The 18,557-nt window shown below is 58.0% G+C and overlaps 2 protein-coding genes across 2 annotated transcripts in view; one reads left to right on the forward strand and one right to left on the reverse strand.

The window, feature by feature from the left end:
* Window positions 1–809: 809 nt before the first annotated feature.
* ID2 (inhibitor of DNA binding 2) lies at window positions 810–3,057 on the forward strand. Its single transcript, XM_090280156.1, has 3 exons — window positions 810–1,250; window positions 1,545–1,608; window positions 2,316–3,057. Exons 1-2 carry the CDS (start codon window positions 903–905, stop codon window positions 1,599–1,601), a joined length of 405 nt encoding a protein of 134 aa, XP_090136282.1. The 5' UTR covers window positions 810–902; the 3' UTR covers window positions 1,602–1,608; window positions 2,316–3,057.
* A 13,404-nt stretch (window positions 3,058–16,461) lies between these two features.
* Window positions 16,462–18,557, reverse strand: part of KIDINS220 (kinase D interacting substrate 220) — a 69,310-nt gene continuing 67,214 nt past the window's right edge. The window contains exon 32 of the mRNA XM_090280881.1: window positions 16,462–18,456. Coding sequence (XP_090137007.1) covers window positions 17,242–18,456 — 1,215 coding nt within the window. The 3' untranslated portion in view covers window positions 16,462–17,241. The remainder of the gene's footprint in view (window positions 18,457–18,557) is intronic.

Genomic DNA, 18,557 nt, shown 5'->3' on the forward strand with positions numbered 1-18,557 from the left:
ATCATCATAATGGCTCTGCCCAGTTCTAGAATAGGCACCCCAGAGCGTCCTGCCTCTCAGAGCTCCGATTCCAATAAGTACGCACAAATTATCCTGAGTCTATCAATAACGCCTTCCGTGGCTCCGGGTGGCCAGACACCGCACCAAACCTGCCCCTGAATGCGCGCGTGGGCGATTTTTCTTTTTCCACAAAGCTTTCCCTTAGAAGACCGAAGTCAATGGCAAACTTATCTGCGTTTTTCCTTTGTGCAGAAATGCTTTCTATCTAGATGACATTCCCCGGGTCGCAGGGGACCCTGGCTTTGCCTCGGCTGCGCAGAACTTGCCCGGGGGCGCTGTGAATCCAGGGCTGCCGAGCGCTCCAAGGGGTCGAGGCACAGCCCGGGCGAGGGTCCTGCCTCGCCACTGGAATGGGAATTAAGATGCATCCTTAGGTTCCCGGGGGCCCGCCCTCCCCCCGCTCTTCCTGCGGACCCCAGTCTCTCCCCTCCTTCCCCGTCCCCCCGCGCAGATCCCCCCGGGTCCCCTCCGCCCCCCCTCGCCCCCGCCGCGCGCGTACTGTACTCTATTTACCACCGCAGCTGGGCTCGCGCCCGCCCCGCCCACCGCGCGAGGATTGGCTGCCAACGCGGAAGAAGCGAGCTCTCGCCCCGCGCCCGCGCCCGCCAATGGGCGCGCCCGCCCGGCCTGATGGACGCGCCTCCGCTCACCAATGGGGGCGTAGGGGAGCCGGAGCTTGGGGCCCCGGCTAATGCAGATAAAAGCCGCCGCGCAGCGCTCCTCGCTTCATTCTGCGCGGAGCCCGGTCCCCGACGCGGGAAGCTCTGCAGGCGGCGGCGGCTTGAGCTCCAGGGCAGCCCGGTCCCCTCCGGCCCGTCCTGCCTCCCTCCCCCGCGGTCAGCATGAAAGCCTTCAGCCCGGTGCGGTCCGGGAGGAAGAGCAGCCTCTCGGAGCACAGCCTGGGCATCTCGCGGAGCAAGGCGCCGGCGGACGACCCGCTGAGCCTGCTGTACAACATGAACGACTGCTACTCCAAGCTCAAGGAGCTGGTGCCCAGCATCCCGCAGAACAAGAAGGTGAGCAAGATGGAAATCCTGCAGCACGTCATCGACTACATCCTGGACCTGCAGATCGCCCTGGACGCGCACCCCGCGATCGTCAGCCTGCACCACCAGCGGCCGGCGCAGAGCCCGGCGTCCCGGACGCCGCTGACCACGCTGAACACGGACATCAGCATCCTGTCCTTGCAGGTGAGCCCCCGCGACCCCGCGCGCGGACCCCGTCCTGCAGGCGGCCGCAGTCGGCGCCGGGCAGACGCGCGAATTAACTTTTATTTCCTTACAAATCTGCCGCAGGCGGGGCCGTGCGGGAGATCGCTGTTAAGTTCTGCCATGTGAGCGTATCTGTCTCCGGTCCGAGTTACAGCCGGAGCGAATTTAACGGGACGTGGTGGTCTCTGGACCACTTTAGAGAGAGAAAGGGGGGGGGGGGGCTTTCTCCTTCGGGTCGCCTGACCCCGTGCCCCTGTCCGCTTTCCCCCGCAGGCCGCCGAGTTCCCTTCTGAGCTCATGTCAAACGACAGCAAAGCGCTCTGCGGCTGAAGAAACGGTGAGTGTTCGCCGGGGGCTCCCGCTGGGCACACTGCCTGCCCCCCGGGGCTCTCCGGGGTGCGGGTGCGGGCCCGTGGGCGTCTGCAAAGGCTCTGACTGAGCAGATGAAGGCGAGGGCATTGTCTGCGCGGAGGCTCCTCTAGCCCTGGTGGCTCCAGGTCACAGGCTATTTTCCCTAAAAATAAAATAAAATAAAACCGCCCAGTAACTTCCTACGAAGGTGGCGGAAGAAGGGTGCGTCGGCCTCGGTCTGGAATGTCGCGACCCGGCCGCGCCGGCACGACGCGGTACTGCCCCCCGCAGAATTAATCTTATCGCCTCGCATTCCGCGGGGACCCTCCTTCCGCGAACGGCGGCCCCGCCGCCCCGCGCCTTCGCCAGCCCCTGGGATGTGGGACCCGGCTTCCCTCTCGCCCCGGCCGCGCGGAAGGGCTGTTTTCAATCAAATAATTGTTCCAAGCAGCAGACTGGCGCCTGGGAGCGCCGCCGCTGGAGATCCAAACAGGAGGTGGCGTGGGGAAGTTTCTCCCTGGAGCCTCTGCTGTTTCGTGTTTAATTGGCGCGGTCGGGGCCGAGGGTGCGCGTCGCCTCTGGGCGCCAGGGTTTGCCCGTCTCGGAGCGTTTGGGTCCCTGTTCCGACCGCGGCCGCCCCTGTCTTCGGGCTGCCTCCTCCTAACCTGGCCTTCCTCTCGCAATCTCTTGCAGGTGTTCGGGACTTTCTTTCCCTCCTTTGCACAACAGCAAACCCGCAGGAACTTATTTTTCAACCATTTCACAAGAAGGACAGCCAAGTTGAATGGACCTTTTTTAAAAATGGAAGCAAAACTAAGACGGATCATCAGATCCCCCTCCCCTGGGGGTGTTTCTGACCTGGACTGTGATTTTAGTTATTTATGAAAAAGACTTTTAACGCCCTTTCTGCAGTTGGAAGGTTTTTTTCTTTTATATACTCTTCCCACCATGGGGAGCGAAAATGTTAAAATCACAAGGAATTGCCCAATTTAAACAGACTTTGCCTTTTCAAAGGTGGAGCGTGAATCCCAGAAGGATCCAGTATTCAGTTACTTAATTAAATGAAGTCTTTTGGTCAGAACTTACCTTTTGACGCAAGCCTACTGAATGCTGTGTATATGTTTATATATAAATATATATATATATAGTGAAACCTTGTGAACTCTTTAATCAGAGTTTTCTTGTATAGTGGCAGAGATGTCCATTTCTGCATACAAAGTGTAATGCTGTACTTATTCATGCTAAACTTTTTATAAAAGTTTAGTTGTAAACTTAACCTTTTATACAAAATAAATCACGTGTGTTTCTTGAATGGTGATGGCTTGCTTTATTTCAGAGGTTTTTATTATGCTGTGTTATTACTGAACCCAAATCAATACAAGTTCAAATTGATGTAGACTGTATAAGATTATAATAAAAACATGTCTGGAGTTAATATCTGAATTCTGAATGATTTTTCAGGTCTCCCCCTCCCCCCAAGCCTGTAGCTCTCCCGCAGCCAGTCTTACCCGTACGTGCACTGGGCAGGGAAGGTTAGACACACACAGGTTTCTTAGTGCCTCGGGGAAAATTAGCCCTGCCTTGCGGCTGCGTTTCAAACGAAGGAGCTGCTCATTAAAAATAAACCTGGAGCCTGGAAGGACTACCTGTCTGAGTAGGTGTTCAGACGAAACTGCTTGTTCAACTGAAGAGAAAAGGCTCCACACTTAACGCGACCTAAGGTTCAGGGGAAGGGCAGAAAGACCCCTGGGTGTCACCTGGCTCCCAGCGCCTGCCCCGGGGATGAAGCTGTACGGGCCCGGCACCTTCTCCCTCCGGGCCTTCTTCCCCCTGCGGCCCGCGGGGCTCCGGGAGGCCGCGCTGGGCCTGGCCCGCTTTCCAGCGCAGGTGGCTGTTAGCTCGCCCTTCACCCTTGACTGCGCCCCTGGACTCCCGGGGCAGGAAGGGGAGCGAGGGGAGAAAGCCACCCACGTGCTCCGGCCGCGGCGGCCCTCACGTGGCAACACTGGGACTCGGCTTTGAAATGCGCAGTTAGAACGACACGCCTTTAAAATTCGCACGCATTCGTGTTACATTCTCAAAGTGGAAGCCACCCCCCCGAGGCGTGCGAGGGTCGGGCAGTAGGTTCGGGGAGGCCTGGGCCTGGACGCGGAAAGGGGGCGGCGGCGGGGGGCGGCCGGCAGGGGTCGTGTCTCACCCGGGCCGCTCTCGGGCGCAGCCGCGCAGGGGTTTGGGGGGGCGGCGGCGAGCCGGGGACGGGTGGGGAGCGGCCCCGGGCAGCGGGGGGACCCCAGCCGCGCCCGCAGGGGAGCCCGTGCTTTGAACGCGCGCCGCGCCCGGGGCCGTCGGTGCTGTTGACAATCCGTCCCAGGGAGGCGGGTCGTCCCGACGCAGGTCGCCCTTCGGAGCTGTCACCTGAGGCCCGGCCACCTGACGTCAGCCCGCCCCGCGCCCCGCGCCGGAGACGCCCCCTGCCGCCCGGCGGGGGTCCCTGCGGGCGAGGGCGGGGAGCGCCAGGTCCAGTCGTTGCCCGCAGCCCCGTCCTTTCCTCCGGGGACAGCGGGCGGGGGCGCAGACACCAGCCCTGTCGCCGCCAGCCTGGGTGACCCGCGCGCGGCCGGCTCGGATGGGCGAGGGCACCGCCGGGGCCGAGGGGCTTCCGCGAGGGCTCCTCGGCTTTGCCGGGCCGCCGGGGGCCGCGGGCGGCGTTTGCACGGGGACGCAGAGCAGCAGCAGCGCCGAGGGAAGGCGGCCCCTTTCGGAGGGGACTCCTCGCGGCGGACGGGCCGGGCCGCCCCTGCGGCCGCCCGTGGGGGCCGAGCGCCACCTGCCGACGGGCGCGGCCCCCGGAAGGGAGCCACCTCTCCAGCGCGCGCGAGTCGGTTCCCCTGCGACCCCTGTTTCCTCTCCGCCGCTCCGCGGTCTCCTTACAGACTGTCCGCCACCAGCGCGGGCCGGGCGCGCCGTCCTGGGTTTTAATAAACGCGCCAGGCACGACCTCTGGCCTCAGAGCGGCTGCGCTGGGGTCGTGGAGAAAAGCGAAGTGTGAAGTCCCGCGGAAGCCAGGCCACGCCCTTCTTTTCTCTTAACGTTTTGTTTGTTATTTTTCCCTTTTCTCTGAGCCGCTTCACGAGGTTAACCAGGACTGCCAGGGCGGTGTTAAGGGCACAGTGACGTCCCGGTCTCATTCCAGATCTTAAGGAGAGCAGGTCGGCCTTCTCCCTTAGGCGGGACGCGGCTCCGGGGCTGGGGTGGAATGCAGTCTATCGATTTTAGGAGGGACTCTTCAGGTGTGAGGGTGGTTTTTTGAGAATTGAAAAACATAATTTGGGGTGAGTTTGGTAAAATACTTTTATTGCGTTGATATTTTCTCTAGCGTATTACACGCATTTTCTGTGCATGCCTGTGGTAAGTCCTCCTTGACGATCCTAACACCGTTGAGTTCTGTTAGCCCATTTTTACTAGAAATGGAGCTGTCGTTTCTTTTCTGTCCTCAACTGGTTTTGGATCAAGGTGACACCGACCTCCGACAATCAGTGTGCAGGGCATGTACATTTCATTTTAGTTCCCACCACCGCGGAGAGACGCTCCGAGGCAGGCAGACGTGTGCTCTCCCCACCCCAGTCATACGCAGGAGGGAACACAGATGCCCTACTCTTAGAGGGTGGTCTGAGATCTAAACACTTTCCTGCCTGGAGCCAATGCTGAACATCTTACGTGACAAATAGTCTTCTAAGTAAGTTTCATCAGTTCTGGAAGAAAGTTCTTAAACACTCACACATTCCTTCAAAGTTCTTATGTCCCCCCCCCCCCCAAAAAAAAATGAGAAGAAATCCCACGGAAGCCCTGCTGGCCACGGACAGGAAAGGCCACACTCACGGCTCTAATTTTACCAGATTTCGCCAAGGCCTCCCAGGGGAAAAAATACTCATAGAAATGTCAAGTGGAACTTCAGTCCCCTCAAGTGAAATATTTGAAGGCGTGAGAAATCTCAAATTTAAATTAAGAAGCCAAGCTGGTTGAGTCCCTCTGTTTTCAAAATGCCTGGACTGGGAAGGTTTTCTGGCCAAAGCCTGGGGGAGGCGCACCTGCCGGCGCCGTGTGAGAACCATCCCGGGGACCCTGCGAGCACTTGACACCTAGCGAGCAGTTTCACTGTCCCTGCCACAATTCTGACGCTTCCCACGCCAGGCCTGTCACCGCCACGCCCCCGCCTGTGTGATGGGAAGCCCGTACTGCTCAGGGGCAAAACTCCGAGGCTCACCGAGACGCCACCTGGAAACAGCATCACTGAGGTGCTGGTCCCGAATTGCTGTGTCCCCAAGTGCCCGATGCTAAGGAGCTTCAGACAGCGGCGTCGGTCACCTTGCCGTTCCTGAGGGCCAGGGAGGAGATGTGGCTTTGTTGGGAGGTTCAGGCTCAGGGTCTGTCACCTCGACGCTGGTCCCCACTGGAGGACCTGCTTCCAGCTCCCTCCTGTGGTGGGTGACAGGCCTCTGTCCCTCACGGCTGTTCCCCAAGGGCTCCCTTTCCTTGACATGTGGCCTCTCTGTCAGGCTGCTCACAATGTGACAGCCGGCTTCCCAGAGGGAGGGCAGAGAGATTGTCCAAGAAACCATGCTCTACACTCACCTGGAAGTGACATGCCACCACGATGGGTCCCAAAGGCCAACCCTGCTGCAGTGGGAGGGGCCCCAAGGGGGTGGGACGTGAACACCAGGGCCCTGGTGTGGGGTAGGGTCAGAGCCAGCTCAGGGGGCCCGAGTCCCCCACTGCTGGGCAAGGTCAGGAGAGCCCCCCCTCTGAGCAGGAGCTGGCACCCGTGGGCCGTCTCCGCGGGGTGGGCTGGCTTCCCGCCACGGCGGCCGTTTTAGAAGCCCCTTTGGAAACATTTGGTGGAAATGGCGGGGATAATTTTGGCTGCGCTAACTCCTCCGGGCACGTCTTGCTTTGTCATAAAACTCTCGATTTAGGAATTCTGCTGGCATTTCCTCCGGCTGCTGAGACTCTAGATGTCAGTGGTTTCTCGGGCGTCTTTAGTCGTAGCCAATATATTTCAGACTTATCAAGTGGACCACAATTCTCTTGTTTTTTTTAACCCCCCAAAAGTAGCATATTAAGTAACCACACATCCTAGAACATCATAACTCATTAGATTATTTTACCCTTCCCAGATTTTACCCCCAGCTGATTAAGTACCTGGCTATAAATGGAACCTTGAACTAAGGCAAATAATATTTCCGCTTCTACAATGTCAGGGATAATTTCAGCCTCTGTGAAAGATTAGATCCATAGAGAGCTAGATATAGATATAAAACCATACGATGAAATGTTTTGGACTTGAAATGATTATTCTAATAATAAATGGAATAACAAAGTATAATCGTCAAGGGTAAAACTCAGAACTTCTTCCCACCATCAGCCCTGCCTGGCTCGTCTGGGGGAAACAGCCTGGTTATTGGATGGGGACCCATATGCCGATGACATAAGGTTCTTCGCCCTCGCGACTGGAAGTGACACCCGTCCGTCCATGGGACCAGTGGAAGTAGACAGAAGGACTGTTTCCACACACTTGTAAATGGGGAGGTGGCCATAATGTCTAGGTGGGTGCAGGTGGGGAACTTGAATCCCAAAGCTCACGCTGACACGCGATCTGAAGGAAGCCCACATGGTGGGTTTTTACACGCTTCAGCGTTTCTGGGCCAGGCCCTTATGTTCTTAGCCACAGGCACGAGCCCAAGTGGTGTGGGGCTCCAAAGCCAAATCAGCAGTGAAATAGGAAAAAAAGAAGAAAAAAGCCCTTACTGGAAGCCATATGCAAGGGAGAGATTGTGACAGCGTCTGAAAAGAAAGCCATTTCTATTTTTTACATCTTTTTCGCTATAGTAAGGGCGTACATTTTAAGTGACATTTTCCAGCTCAGTGGAAATCATTCCCGGGGAGGGGGCCACGGAGGCCTTACAGACCGAAAGTACGTTGAAGGCTTCCATGTCGAGGGGAAATAGCTACTTGATCTCAAATATTTTCAGCCAGGACGGCTGGTTCCCTGCCCCCCTCAAGCCCCCCGGGGAGCCTCTGGGGGTGCAGAGCGCAGGTGAAGCACGGACAGAGGCTGCCCGTGGGGGGCCACACCCTCGCCCTCGGGGCTGCCTCTGGGGCAGCTCGCGGTCTCCCCAGGAGCAAAGCGGGGCCCTGCCGGCACCGCCATCACGTGTCCGCAGCCCCCACGCCCGGCCGAGGAGCAGGTCTCTGCAGCGGGGCTGGGATGCGTCCGCGCGCAGCCACGGTGTTAAATGCGTTCCCTGCCACAGCGGGGCGACAGCAAAGGGCTTTCTGTCCTGCTTATTCCCGCAGCGACGTGTGGCAGGCTGTCTGTTCCAGACGTGGCTGGAGACGGTACTCCTGGTCCCGCGCGCTCGCGACAACAGGTGGAGCCTGTCTCCCACCCTTGAACCTCGGCTGGCCCACGCGCGTGCCACCGAAGAGGCGCATGCGAATGCCAAGGCTGGGTCATAAGAGGTGGGACCCCTGGGGCCTGGCGCGCTCTCCCCGCTCCTCGGGACACGCGCCCTCGGCTCGGGGCGTCCATCCTCTGAGGAAGCGCAGGCTGCCGCGGGGGCCCGTGGGGGGCGGGTGCTGCCAGCAGGCGCCGTCCCCGTAACACCACGTCCCCCACCTGACACGTGGCGGAGGCAGCCTCAAAGAGGTCTCTGGCCCCTCCACCGTCAGACCGCAGCTGCACGAAGACCCCAGAACCGTCAGAAAAAAGCATAAAAAATACATAACATGATGTTTAATCGTGGTCCTTTCATGCCATTCAGTTTGGGGTGAGTCTGAGGCTGCAGCGGGCGACCCAGACACGGCCCGGAAGGTGAGACATGACGCAGCTTAAGACCTCTGTCTTCAAACATCACGTCTGCGCTCACTCCTTGAAGGGAGCTGGGGAGCCACATGCTCGCTCGGTCGTTTTTAGGGTGCCATCTGATTTCCTGTTATAACCTTGAATGGCTGCAGAACGAAGTTTCACGCAAAATTGCCGCACCATGCTCTTCAGGGGACCCGCTGGAATGTCACGTGGTCTGAGAGTCACGGTCGCCCACGTCGAAAGTGATAAGTAAAGCTGCTACAGACACCCATGTGCGGGCGCCGCAGGGAGGAAGGTCCCAGCCCCTCTGGGTGAGCACCGAGAGGCACAACGATCAGGCCCCCGAGCGGGCTCCCCAGGGTCTGACCAGACCAGCCCCTTCCTGCCCTGCAGACCCAGCCCCTGGTGTTCCAGCACCTCCGCCGGTGTTGTCCTGTGACACGTCACGCGGGCACCGGACAGGGAGGGGCGGTCACCGGGCACGGCTGGCGGGGGCCCAGGTCTCGTTCAGAGCTGAACGCCAGAGGTCACGTCAGAGAAGTACTGCTGGGAGTGTGCGGACTGGGCGTCCTTGTGTGTGTGACTGTGTGTGACTGTGTGTGACTGTGAGCATGTGTGTCTGTGTGTGAGTACGAGTATGTGTGCGAGCACGTGACCGTGAGCGTGAGCGTGCGGCACGTTGGTGGCGGTCCCCTCACCAAGAGCGAGTTAGAGCCGCGACCCCGGCACGACGGATCCAGGTCTTTGCGTGACGCACCTCTCGGCGCACAGGGCTCACTGCACGCGTGCTCACTGGTGGGGACGCGGGCTGGACAGGCAGCTGCTTGTCCCCGGGCTCTGCCTTCTGTCCCTCCCAAAGGCGAATGAGGTGGACTGAGGGTGTCAGCGTGAAGCCTGGGCTTCCCACGTGGCGGGCGGAGAACACCCCAGCGTTCTAACTGTGCCCAAGGAATGGAGCGGGTCTGTGATTATGATGTGAGGTCATCTTGATTAGAACGACATAAAATAACGTCTCATTAGGCCCTGTCCCGTCTTTCAGAGCCTTGTCGCAGATCCGCTTCTTGGGGGTGAGCTTTTCTGTTCTCAAGCGGTGTCCGCTCCCCGTCCCCCTCCACGGCTCTTGACAAGAGACAGAGCAGACCAGCACTGGCCTCCAGGGGTGCCCAGGCCTGTGGGGCCACCTGGCCCATCTGTCATGCAGCAGCAGCGGGGGAGGTGGCCCGAAGAGGAGCTGGAGAGATTTGGAGGGAGGGCCAGACCCCCTTGCTCACGGGGACCCTCTTCTTCATGGAGAGAGTGTCATAGATGACAGAAAACCCGCACTGGGGTCCAGGTCGTCTGGGCTTCAACCCTGGACAGCCTCCGAGAGCCAGGCCCACCAGTGACTGTCCCTGACCCTCAGTGTCCTCATCTGTGACATGGGGCTGGTCTGTGAGCAGAGGTCAAAGCGGGAGGCCAGAGCAGAACGATGGGTTCTGCCCGACGTTCCTGATGGAAGGGTGGCCGCTACAACCAGGCAACGTCTCCTCCTGGCCTGTGGATGGAGTGGCGTCAAAGGCTGCGGGAGGCACGTGACCCTAAGCTCCCCACTGCCCGGGGTGGGTCCGTTGTCCCGGTGTCCTGTCTCATGTGCCTGCAGGCAGCTCGGGCCCTTGCACGCAGGCTTCTCGGAGAGCTCTGGGCTGAGGGTCCCCGCATCCTGCTCCGCCCAGTCACCCGGCCAGGCTGCCACGGTCAGGCCTGCCCGTCAGGGGCCTCTGCCCACTGGTCCCAGTGTCCGTGGTCCTGCTCTCCCAGTGCTGCCCCTCCGGGGGGTCAGAGCCTCTGAGTTCAAGCCCCACCTGGCCTGGTGGCTACAGGCAGGGGCACGGGTGGGCGTTCCCTTTTGGGTTCTGAGAAGGGTAACTTGAAGGGGTCCCCCCGACCCCTGCCTCTCTCAGGAGACACTGTGCCAAGAAGCAGCGGCGTTCCAGCCCAGGTGCGAGGAAGGAGCCTGCTCCTGGGCTTGGGAGACGGTGAAGACCAACCCCCCAAAATAAAGGCCGGCTGGGACCTCCGTTCCCTGGGGCTGAGTGTCACGCTCAGGAAAAACGAGGTGAGTGCACAGCTTGGGCTTGGAAATTGACCTGCACAGGGGCACACGGGAGCCATGTTTTGAAGGTCCTTGAACATCCATCATAGGTGGCTAGAGTTGGTTACCTTGAGTGACGGGAGCGTCATCACCACCATTGAGGAGGAAATGATGAACTCGCGTTTTAGGAGGCTCCGCCGGCATTTGGGTGCAGGCTGGAATGAAGAGGGAAGAGGTGGGAGGCAGGGGTGGCTAGATTCAAGGTGGCAGACCCTAAAGGGACGCCCAGGAGAGACCCTACAGAGGAGAGCCAAGAGCTTGTGACCGGCGGGGTGAGGAGCTGGGCGGTAATGGCCTAACTGTGGCCCAGCAAGGAGGAGAACCCGGCCCACGGGGAGAGTCGGTTGGGTGCGGGAAGGTTGCAAGGTCTGCTTCGGGCCTGCTGCCGGTGGTCCCGGACGTCCGCCCTCCAGAACCGTGTGACACTGATGGCTGCTGTTTATGAGCCGCGGGTCTCTGGTTCTTTGTCACAGCAGCCGGAGCCCAGACGAAGAGAGACTGAAGCCTCAAGCGGCACGAGAGCCGAGAAACACGGGAACGACACGGCCGCTTTATAAACCCACACCTGCACGTGTGGGGGCCGCGCGGTGTGACCCGGGGTTTCCTTCTCAGCCCGTGAGCCCTGACACCCCTCCAGGCCGCCGGGTGCCTGCAAATGGCACTCACGTGTCTCGCGGGGCAGGCAGAGGGCAGCGTGCATTAGGCATCAATTCTGTTCAGAACATGAAGAAAAACACGCATAGTGGTATCTAGGGTTATAACCCAACACCGAGTATAGGCCAGTGACAGACGGAAGTGCGACACGTGAAAGCCACGTGGCAGTAAGACAGCAAAGAAGGCCAGGGCCCTCACCAGCACACAGAGTCCGGCGCGGCCGTCTAGTCCGGGAATAGTAATGGGATGAAGGATGTTCGAACAAAGTCAATAGATTCTTAACCAAAAATTGAATGTCGTTCCAAAATAATCAGTAGGAACAAATAAGTTTGCTGTTTAAAGCAAAAGGTTGTTTTCTCTATAAATATAATTCACATGGCTATAGATTTTTAAAAAGACTTTTAGTTTCCTTACATGGATAGCACGTTCAGAGACTCCAGCTCTGTCCTAGAACAGACAGACGATGCTTACACAGTAAATGAAGCTGAGATTCAAATGCATCATGGATGTAAGAAGCGACTCAAGACTAACTAAAGCACAAAGGTAATGTAACACATGGTGCATCCCACAGCTGCTGCACCTGAAAATACTTCTCATGTCCTAAAATAAAATGTAGAGTTGAGCCATTTTAACTGGGTTCCACAATTGTGCGACTTTGTAAGATGTGTCTCTCCACAAAGGGCCAAACGAAGGGCTTCCCGTGCACGGATGTGTGTGTGGTTTAAAATGCATCCATCCTGTAGGACACGTAGCCTCACACTTCAAATCACAGCACGCACTGAGACGGGCTCCGGGTGTCCTCCCCGGGAGCTTCTGACAAAGCGGGATGCCTCCAGAGATCCCCAGTCACACACAGAAAGCCTTACCGGGCCAGACCGGTGACCGGCGGGTACGGAGCCCCAGTGCGGGCGGGCAGGCGGGCTCTTCCCGGGCAGGCCTGCTGCGTTCCCTCGCGAGCGCGGCGGCCACCGCTGCCGGTCCCGCTGGCAGCCGGCAACCCGGGACTGGGCCTCGGTGCTGGCGTGAGGCTCTGCCTTCTGCTGCTCCACGGGATGCTTTCCGGTAAAGTTACTGCAGGGTGAACGCATGATACATGAAAGAACTTAAAGACACAAAAAGGGGGGAAAGAACCCAGGTAAAGATAGCGGAAGAAAAATGAACTCAAAAAGAAAATAATTTCTTTAAAAATAAAAGTTTAATTTGCATTAAGTATAACAAGAAGCGTCTACAGTTTCTCAGAAACACAGCCTTCAAAGGGCAATTGTCGGGAACTACAATCCTGAAAATAACAATCTAACTTTTTACTGAGCATCTGCCCACGGAGATGCTGTAAGGGAGGACTGCCAGGCTGCTGGAGTTTACTTACACGCCTTTTGCTCTACCTTTGGGCGTTTACCTAAAGTTCTATAAAAGGAACATTTCGTCAAAACAAATGCAAACTGAACCCCTGCTAAGAACAACGGGGAAGCGGCAGAGGGGAGCGAGTCCTCTTCTCCAGGCGGCAGGTGGGGGGCGGGGTCGCCGAGTGGCGAGGAGTGTCCTCCTTGTCCCCTGCGTTTGGTGAGCCAGCCACCTGCAGGAAGTTCGCCCAGTCGTCAGGGTGCTGAGATCTAGAGCCCTGCTGCCTTGGAAGAAAAAGCGGTGAACAAGCATAAAACATCCGTTAGAGTCAGAGAGTGACCGAGAGGACGCAAGGCGGGCTCTCTCCCTCCAAACAGCTTCTTCATTGAAATAACACGGAGCACGTAGTTCTATGTGTTTCTAAAGTAAAGTTTCACTTATTCGAGTTCTAATAAATCAGTTTGACATATTATTTCGTTTTGTGAAAATCCTGGAAAACTAAGAAAGGGCGCCTAATATAGGGCATGAGTGTAAGTAACCATGAAAAAGCATACTTATCGTCAGAAAATTAAAGACTTAGCATATTTATGAACAAATGACCGGCCCTGGCCAGGTGGCTCAGTTGGTTGGAACACTGTCGCCTGCACCACAAGGCTGTGGGTTCGACTCCCGGTCAGGGCACGAACCTAGGTTGCTGGTTCGGTCCCAGCTCGGGGCGCGTACAGAAGGCACAATTGGTGTTTCTCTCACATCGGTGTTTCTCTCCCTTCCTCTCTCTCTAAAATCAACAAACATATCCCAGGGTGAGAATTTAAGAAGAAAATATGGCTGCTGGTTATACTCCACAGACAGATTCAAAATACTGTGTGCGTTAGCAGTTGTCCTGCCTTTATTTTACAATATTATGAAATGCGTATTTTTGCCAATTTTGGTTGGTCTTCACTCACTCCAGTTAGGTCAAATCACTAACGTCTGTCTGGAAATAAGCCTTTATTCTGATAAATTCTTCCCTTTCTTCCTGCTTCACTGTACCTGGGAATTCAGGTGGCGCGGCCCCACGGCCGGCCTGGCCGCGTCCAGCAAGGTCTCTGGTCCGTGGGTGTACCCCGCACCCCGCCCGGGGGCTGCTGCTCCAAACCCCACCCCACTCGCAGCCTGGGCCCCGCGGACCGTTCACCAAGGCTGGGCCTCACCAGTCACTCACTGGAAACACTGGCCATGGCGGTGGCAGTGCCGGAGTTCTAGCCATTATTCTAGATGTTTCTTACTTAAGTCTATTTCTTAACACGGGCAGAATATAAATATTCTCATTGGCAAAAACTGTTTCCAGCAACTGGCTTAAAACTTGACTTTGAAAACTGATTTTTTACATACCTCAGCTTAAACTGGATCCTCCGAAGATCTATCTATCTGAAGGGCAGCATTTTTTTCCTAGGCATGAAAGGGTTTAGAATTATGTAAGATTTCAAACTCTCTCGGTAATCAGTCCCAGCCGAGGATTCTCAGCCTTTCTGAGGTGACGAGCCATTGGAAGTCCACGCAGTGCGGCTCACTGGTACACAGAAATGTCTTACAGTTTTTCAGCTCATTTGCATAATTACAGTCTATGCTTACAATTCTGAGGCTGGGAAGAGAAGGGCGCACCGCGGCCTGGAGGTGAAGAACCAAGCATGTCATCTAGCCTCCCCGACCCCAAGCAGAAACGTCCCCTGCCTGTCTGTCCCCTTCTGCCAAGTGCCAGCCTCAGCCTGGAAGCACAGGTGGGGAGGGAGGGGCCCGGCTGCCGGAGAGGCGGATGTTACTGCACTTTGCCTGCTGCCCGCGGGTTCCCTCAGCGACACTCATCCACGGAGTGAAGGAACGGGGCCCCGCGGCACCCCCTCTTCCTGGCAGTTACGTTGATTGACTCCAAATTAGCCAGGAATTCAGGGATGTTTCAGCGCTGGGACACTTCCAAGTACTGAGAATTCCTGGTATGACCAAAAATGAGGTAGTCTTGAAACTGCTTAAATTTAGTATTTTAGCCAGAATAAAGGATTTAGTTTCATCCCCCAAACATTTTCTAATGGTTAGTACTTGTAAGGAAAAGCATCACGATTACAGACACACGGAACTGCAGCGTCACAGCATGCGAATGGCCTGAGGAGTTCTTGACGCAAGACGAGAATTGTAGCAGCAAATCAAGTCCGAAAATTATCTGGCTAGGCAATTAAGATGACCCTGGCCACGACACAGGACTCACGTGAGTAAAATACACCCCCACCCAACAAACCCTCCCACTGACGATGAAAACGTGCGCTTGGTCACGGCCACGTCAGCGCCCAGAGTTGGAGCGCGGGCCCTTCACCATCCGGAGTCACAAACAGGTCAGTGGGGAGAAGCCCCGGCTCCCTCCCACTGCTCTCCCCCACGGAAGCGCACCATGGCACGCGCCCAGGGAGAACGGGTCTGGCTTCACGCGACATGCGTGGCCAGGACCATCTGGTCGTGGTGAGGCATGTGTGAAGTGGCACGTACAGTGTGAGAGTCTAAATGACACGTGGCCTGGAGGCCGGGCACGGTCCGAGCAGCCTCTCTCTTTGGCGGCACTTGTCACCCCGCGTCAGGCACCTGTGCCTCCGTGAGGGTCAGGCTGAGCTGTCGGCCACACACAGACACACACACGCATACACATTCAAGGGGACGACGGTGTGACCAAGTAACCGAAAAAGCAAACTTTTCCAGAACGTTTATATAACAATCGATACCCTCTCAGGACGTGGACAACCTACTTCGTGCAGCGACAGAGACGCACAGCCTGGAGCTGAGCGGTCGGGCGTCCCCCACCGGCTCCTGGGGTTGCTGGGAACAGCCGGGCCAGCTGCGTGACCGGCAGCCGGACCTGAATGTCCTTAACAAACTTGAGACACAGGGTGTAACACACACCCATTATTTTATTTTTAATCAAAACATGAATCATTACCACTGTAGTAAATAAAAATTCATGAGTCAGAATAGCATGCAATTTTTTATTTTTTTCTAGGTCTATTTGTACACTTATTATAGTTAACTTCACAAACAGCATAAATGTACTACAATGACATTAAGCTCCATCTACCCACCCGAAAAGAAACAAAATATTGCCTCTGAAATAATTACTAATTATACAATGTTGCAAATTAATAAACACTATGAATGCAAAAATGCCACCATTTCAATATATAATGTCAATAACATCCTGCCTTTTTTAATTGGTTGACACGTTTGTAAGGCCATGCTAAATAAACACTTCGTGCAAACGTTAGATTACGCTCACACACCAAGCCAATGAAACCCCAAACAGCAACTATGTAGTGCCAGGACTGGTCAAGGAAATAATTTTTCAGCGTATTAATAAAAACATCGCAATTGTAACACTAAATTTAAGGAATCAACATCTACACTCTCACCATCTAAAACCTTATCTGACCGACAACATGCTGCCAGAATTAACTCCACATAATTACGTGAAAAGGGTGAGCCGTCTCCGTGCGGGGTGACGGGGTGCGTTCCCAGCCCCCAGAAACTGAAACGGAACCCCCCTTCATCCTCTTACCCTCGCTTTGTTACAGGCTGTTAGACTAGGAAAGGACAGCTTTCCTCCCCACGGCCCCCCTGGAATTAACGCACTGGTTCAGGGGCAGCGGAGGCCGGGTCAGTTTCCCCTGATCCGTCACCGACCTTCGGACGCCAGCGCCTCTGCGGTCGCGCCCCCGGGACAGCGGGCCAGCACTCGCTGCCGCCCCGACCTCCGGCTTCTCCGCGGACAGTGAGGCGGGTCCTCTCCTCTCACCGCTGGGCCACTGAGAAACGCCCCACGATTTGGGGGGGGGAGCCAGGGCGGCCTCCCACCAGGCGGCGGGTGTCAGAAGGGGGCCCCATCTGAGGCTGGGGAGCAGCACCAGGTCGGGGGGTCACCCGCCTGCGGGGCTCCCTCCCTGTAGCTCACGGCGGCCCAGGCGCTCGGGGCTCCTCCGGGCGCTGCTGCCTCACTTTCCTATCAGCTTTGAAAGTCCTCTTCAGTCTCCACTTTTTACTTAAAAGTCCACAACCCCACGGTAAGCAGTCTGTGTCTGTAGCGCAGCCCGGTGCTCAGCGCCCGTCTCCGGCCTCGCCACGCGTGCCGGCTCCTCTCCGACCCGCACGGCCTGGCCGCCAACACGTGACGGGCGACCGTTCCACAGAGGGGGTCTCGAGCTGCTCTTATTTGGCAAATCAAACCCTTTATATCTGGTAAAGTATCCGACCCACCTTCACACTCGGGCCTCGTCTGAGACCTTTCTGTGGGGTGTGTCCCAATGAAAAGTACAAACAGTGAGTTTTAAAGCTTCTGATTACACAGGCCGGGAGGCGGGCGACCACCAGCCCCCCAGCGCTTTCCTGTCGTGTGTGTGTGTGCGCGTGTGTGTGCGGAGCCGGGCGACCACCAGCCTTCCCAGCCCTGCTCCATGGCGCGCGCAGGCGTGCGTGCGTGTGTGTGAGCGCGCGTGTGTGTGTGTCCCGTCGCCGAGCCTCTCCCGCGCTCACGGTGACCCAAACGTGGGCCGTCACCGCGCGCGGGGGCCGCTTCTGTCGCAGGCGTGCGGCGGCCCCGCCTGCCCCGCGTCCTTCTACAGGATGCTTTCTCTTTCCTCCCCGAAGCCCGTGCCGTCGGCGGAGGCGACCGCGAGGAGCACCGCGGGGTCTTGCGAGAGCCGCGTGTACGTGGCGCGCTGGCCCCGCTTCGGCGCCGCGCTCCGCAGGTTCTCGTTGTGCAGCGCGGCGGGGGCCCTCGGGGGTGCCTGCGGGCTGTCCCGGCCGCCCTCCCGGCCCTCGAAGGCCCGCGGCGCGCCCGTGGCCGGCACGCTGTTGTTGTTCAGGGTGGCGGTGCTGGGCGTGCGGTTCAGGTTGTAGGCTGGCGGGCAGGCGGGCCAGCCCTCCTCAGGGCTGCTGGCCATCGGGCTGCACTCGGAGGGGCTCCTGCGGTCCTCCGAGCAGATGGACATGCGCGCGGCGGCCGGGTCCGGGAGCCCGCGCGCCCCGCCGCCGCCGCCCTCCAGCTCGATCAGGTTGGCCTTCTCCAGCTGCGCGTCCTCCGCGGCCTCCGAGTGGTTGGGGGAGCTCTCGCTGGAGCGCACGCCCGAGTCGGACGAGTCCTTCTTGTCCAGCAGGGCGTCCGCCAGGTACTCCTTGGCTCGGATGAAGGTCCTGACGGGCTCGGCGCTGCGGTCCGGGGGCCGCGCGCCCCTCTCGGCCGGCCCCTCCGCCCGCTTCTCTTTGCCGTCCCTGAGCAGCGGGGTGTGATCCGACTCCTCGGGCCCAGACTCGTCCTCGTCGCTGGGGAGTTTCTGGTAGCGCAGCCCCCCTCCCTTGAGCTTCAGGTCCGTCTGGAAGAGACTGGGCCTTTCCGAGGACTTCTTGCCGGGCAGGAGCTTACTGCCCGACTGGTCGGACCTTTCGTCTTCCTCGGTGATCGGGTCCAGGGGCGAGGCGTCGCTCGTGGAGACCCCCGACGAGGAGTAATCCGCGACGTCGGCCCTCTTCATTAAAAACGGCTTCCGCCCGTCGTCCGGCTTCGGCTCGCCGTCCTTGCCTTTCTCCGGCTCCAGGCTGGAGTGGACGGAGCCGGCGGACGCGCTCTGGCCCATGCAGTAGGCGCTGTGCGGGGAGGACCTGCCGCTGACGGTGGCGGAGCCCGGGCCGCCCTCCAGCTGCGACATCTGAGCGATGTACTCCCTGTACGCGTCCCTGTACTCGGCCTGCACCTTGTCGGTCAGCTTCGAGATCTCGATGCTGGAGTCCTGCGAGTTGAGGCTCGAAAGGCTTGGCGTCCTGCGGGTCTGGGACTGCGGGGGCGGAAAGAACAAGGTCAGGGTTCAGGTGGGAAAAGAGACACAATGAGCATCGGCTCGGGGTCGGGTCCTCAGCGCGCTGGCGTCTCTCACAA

This window comes from Furipterus horrens, unplaced genomic scaffold (assembly GCF_987537825.1).
Source record: "Furipterus horrens unplaced genomic scaffold, mFurHor1.1.pri manual_scaffold_6, whole genome shotgun sequence".
Lineage (NCBI taxonomy): Eukaryota > Metazoa > Chordata > Mammalia > Chiroptera > Furipteridae > Furipterus > Furipterus horrens.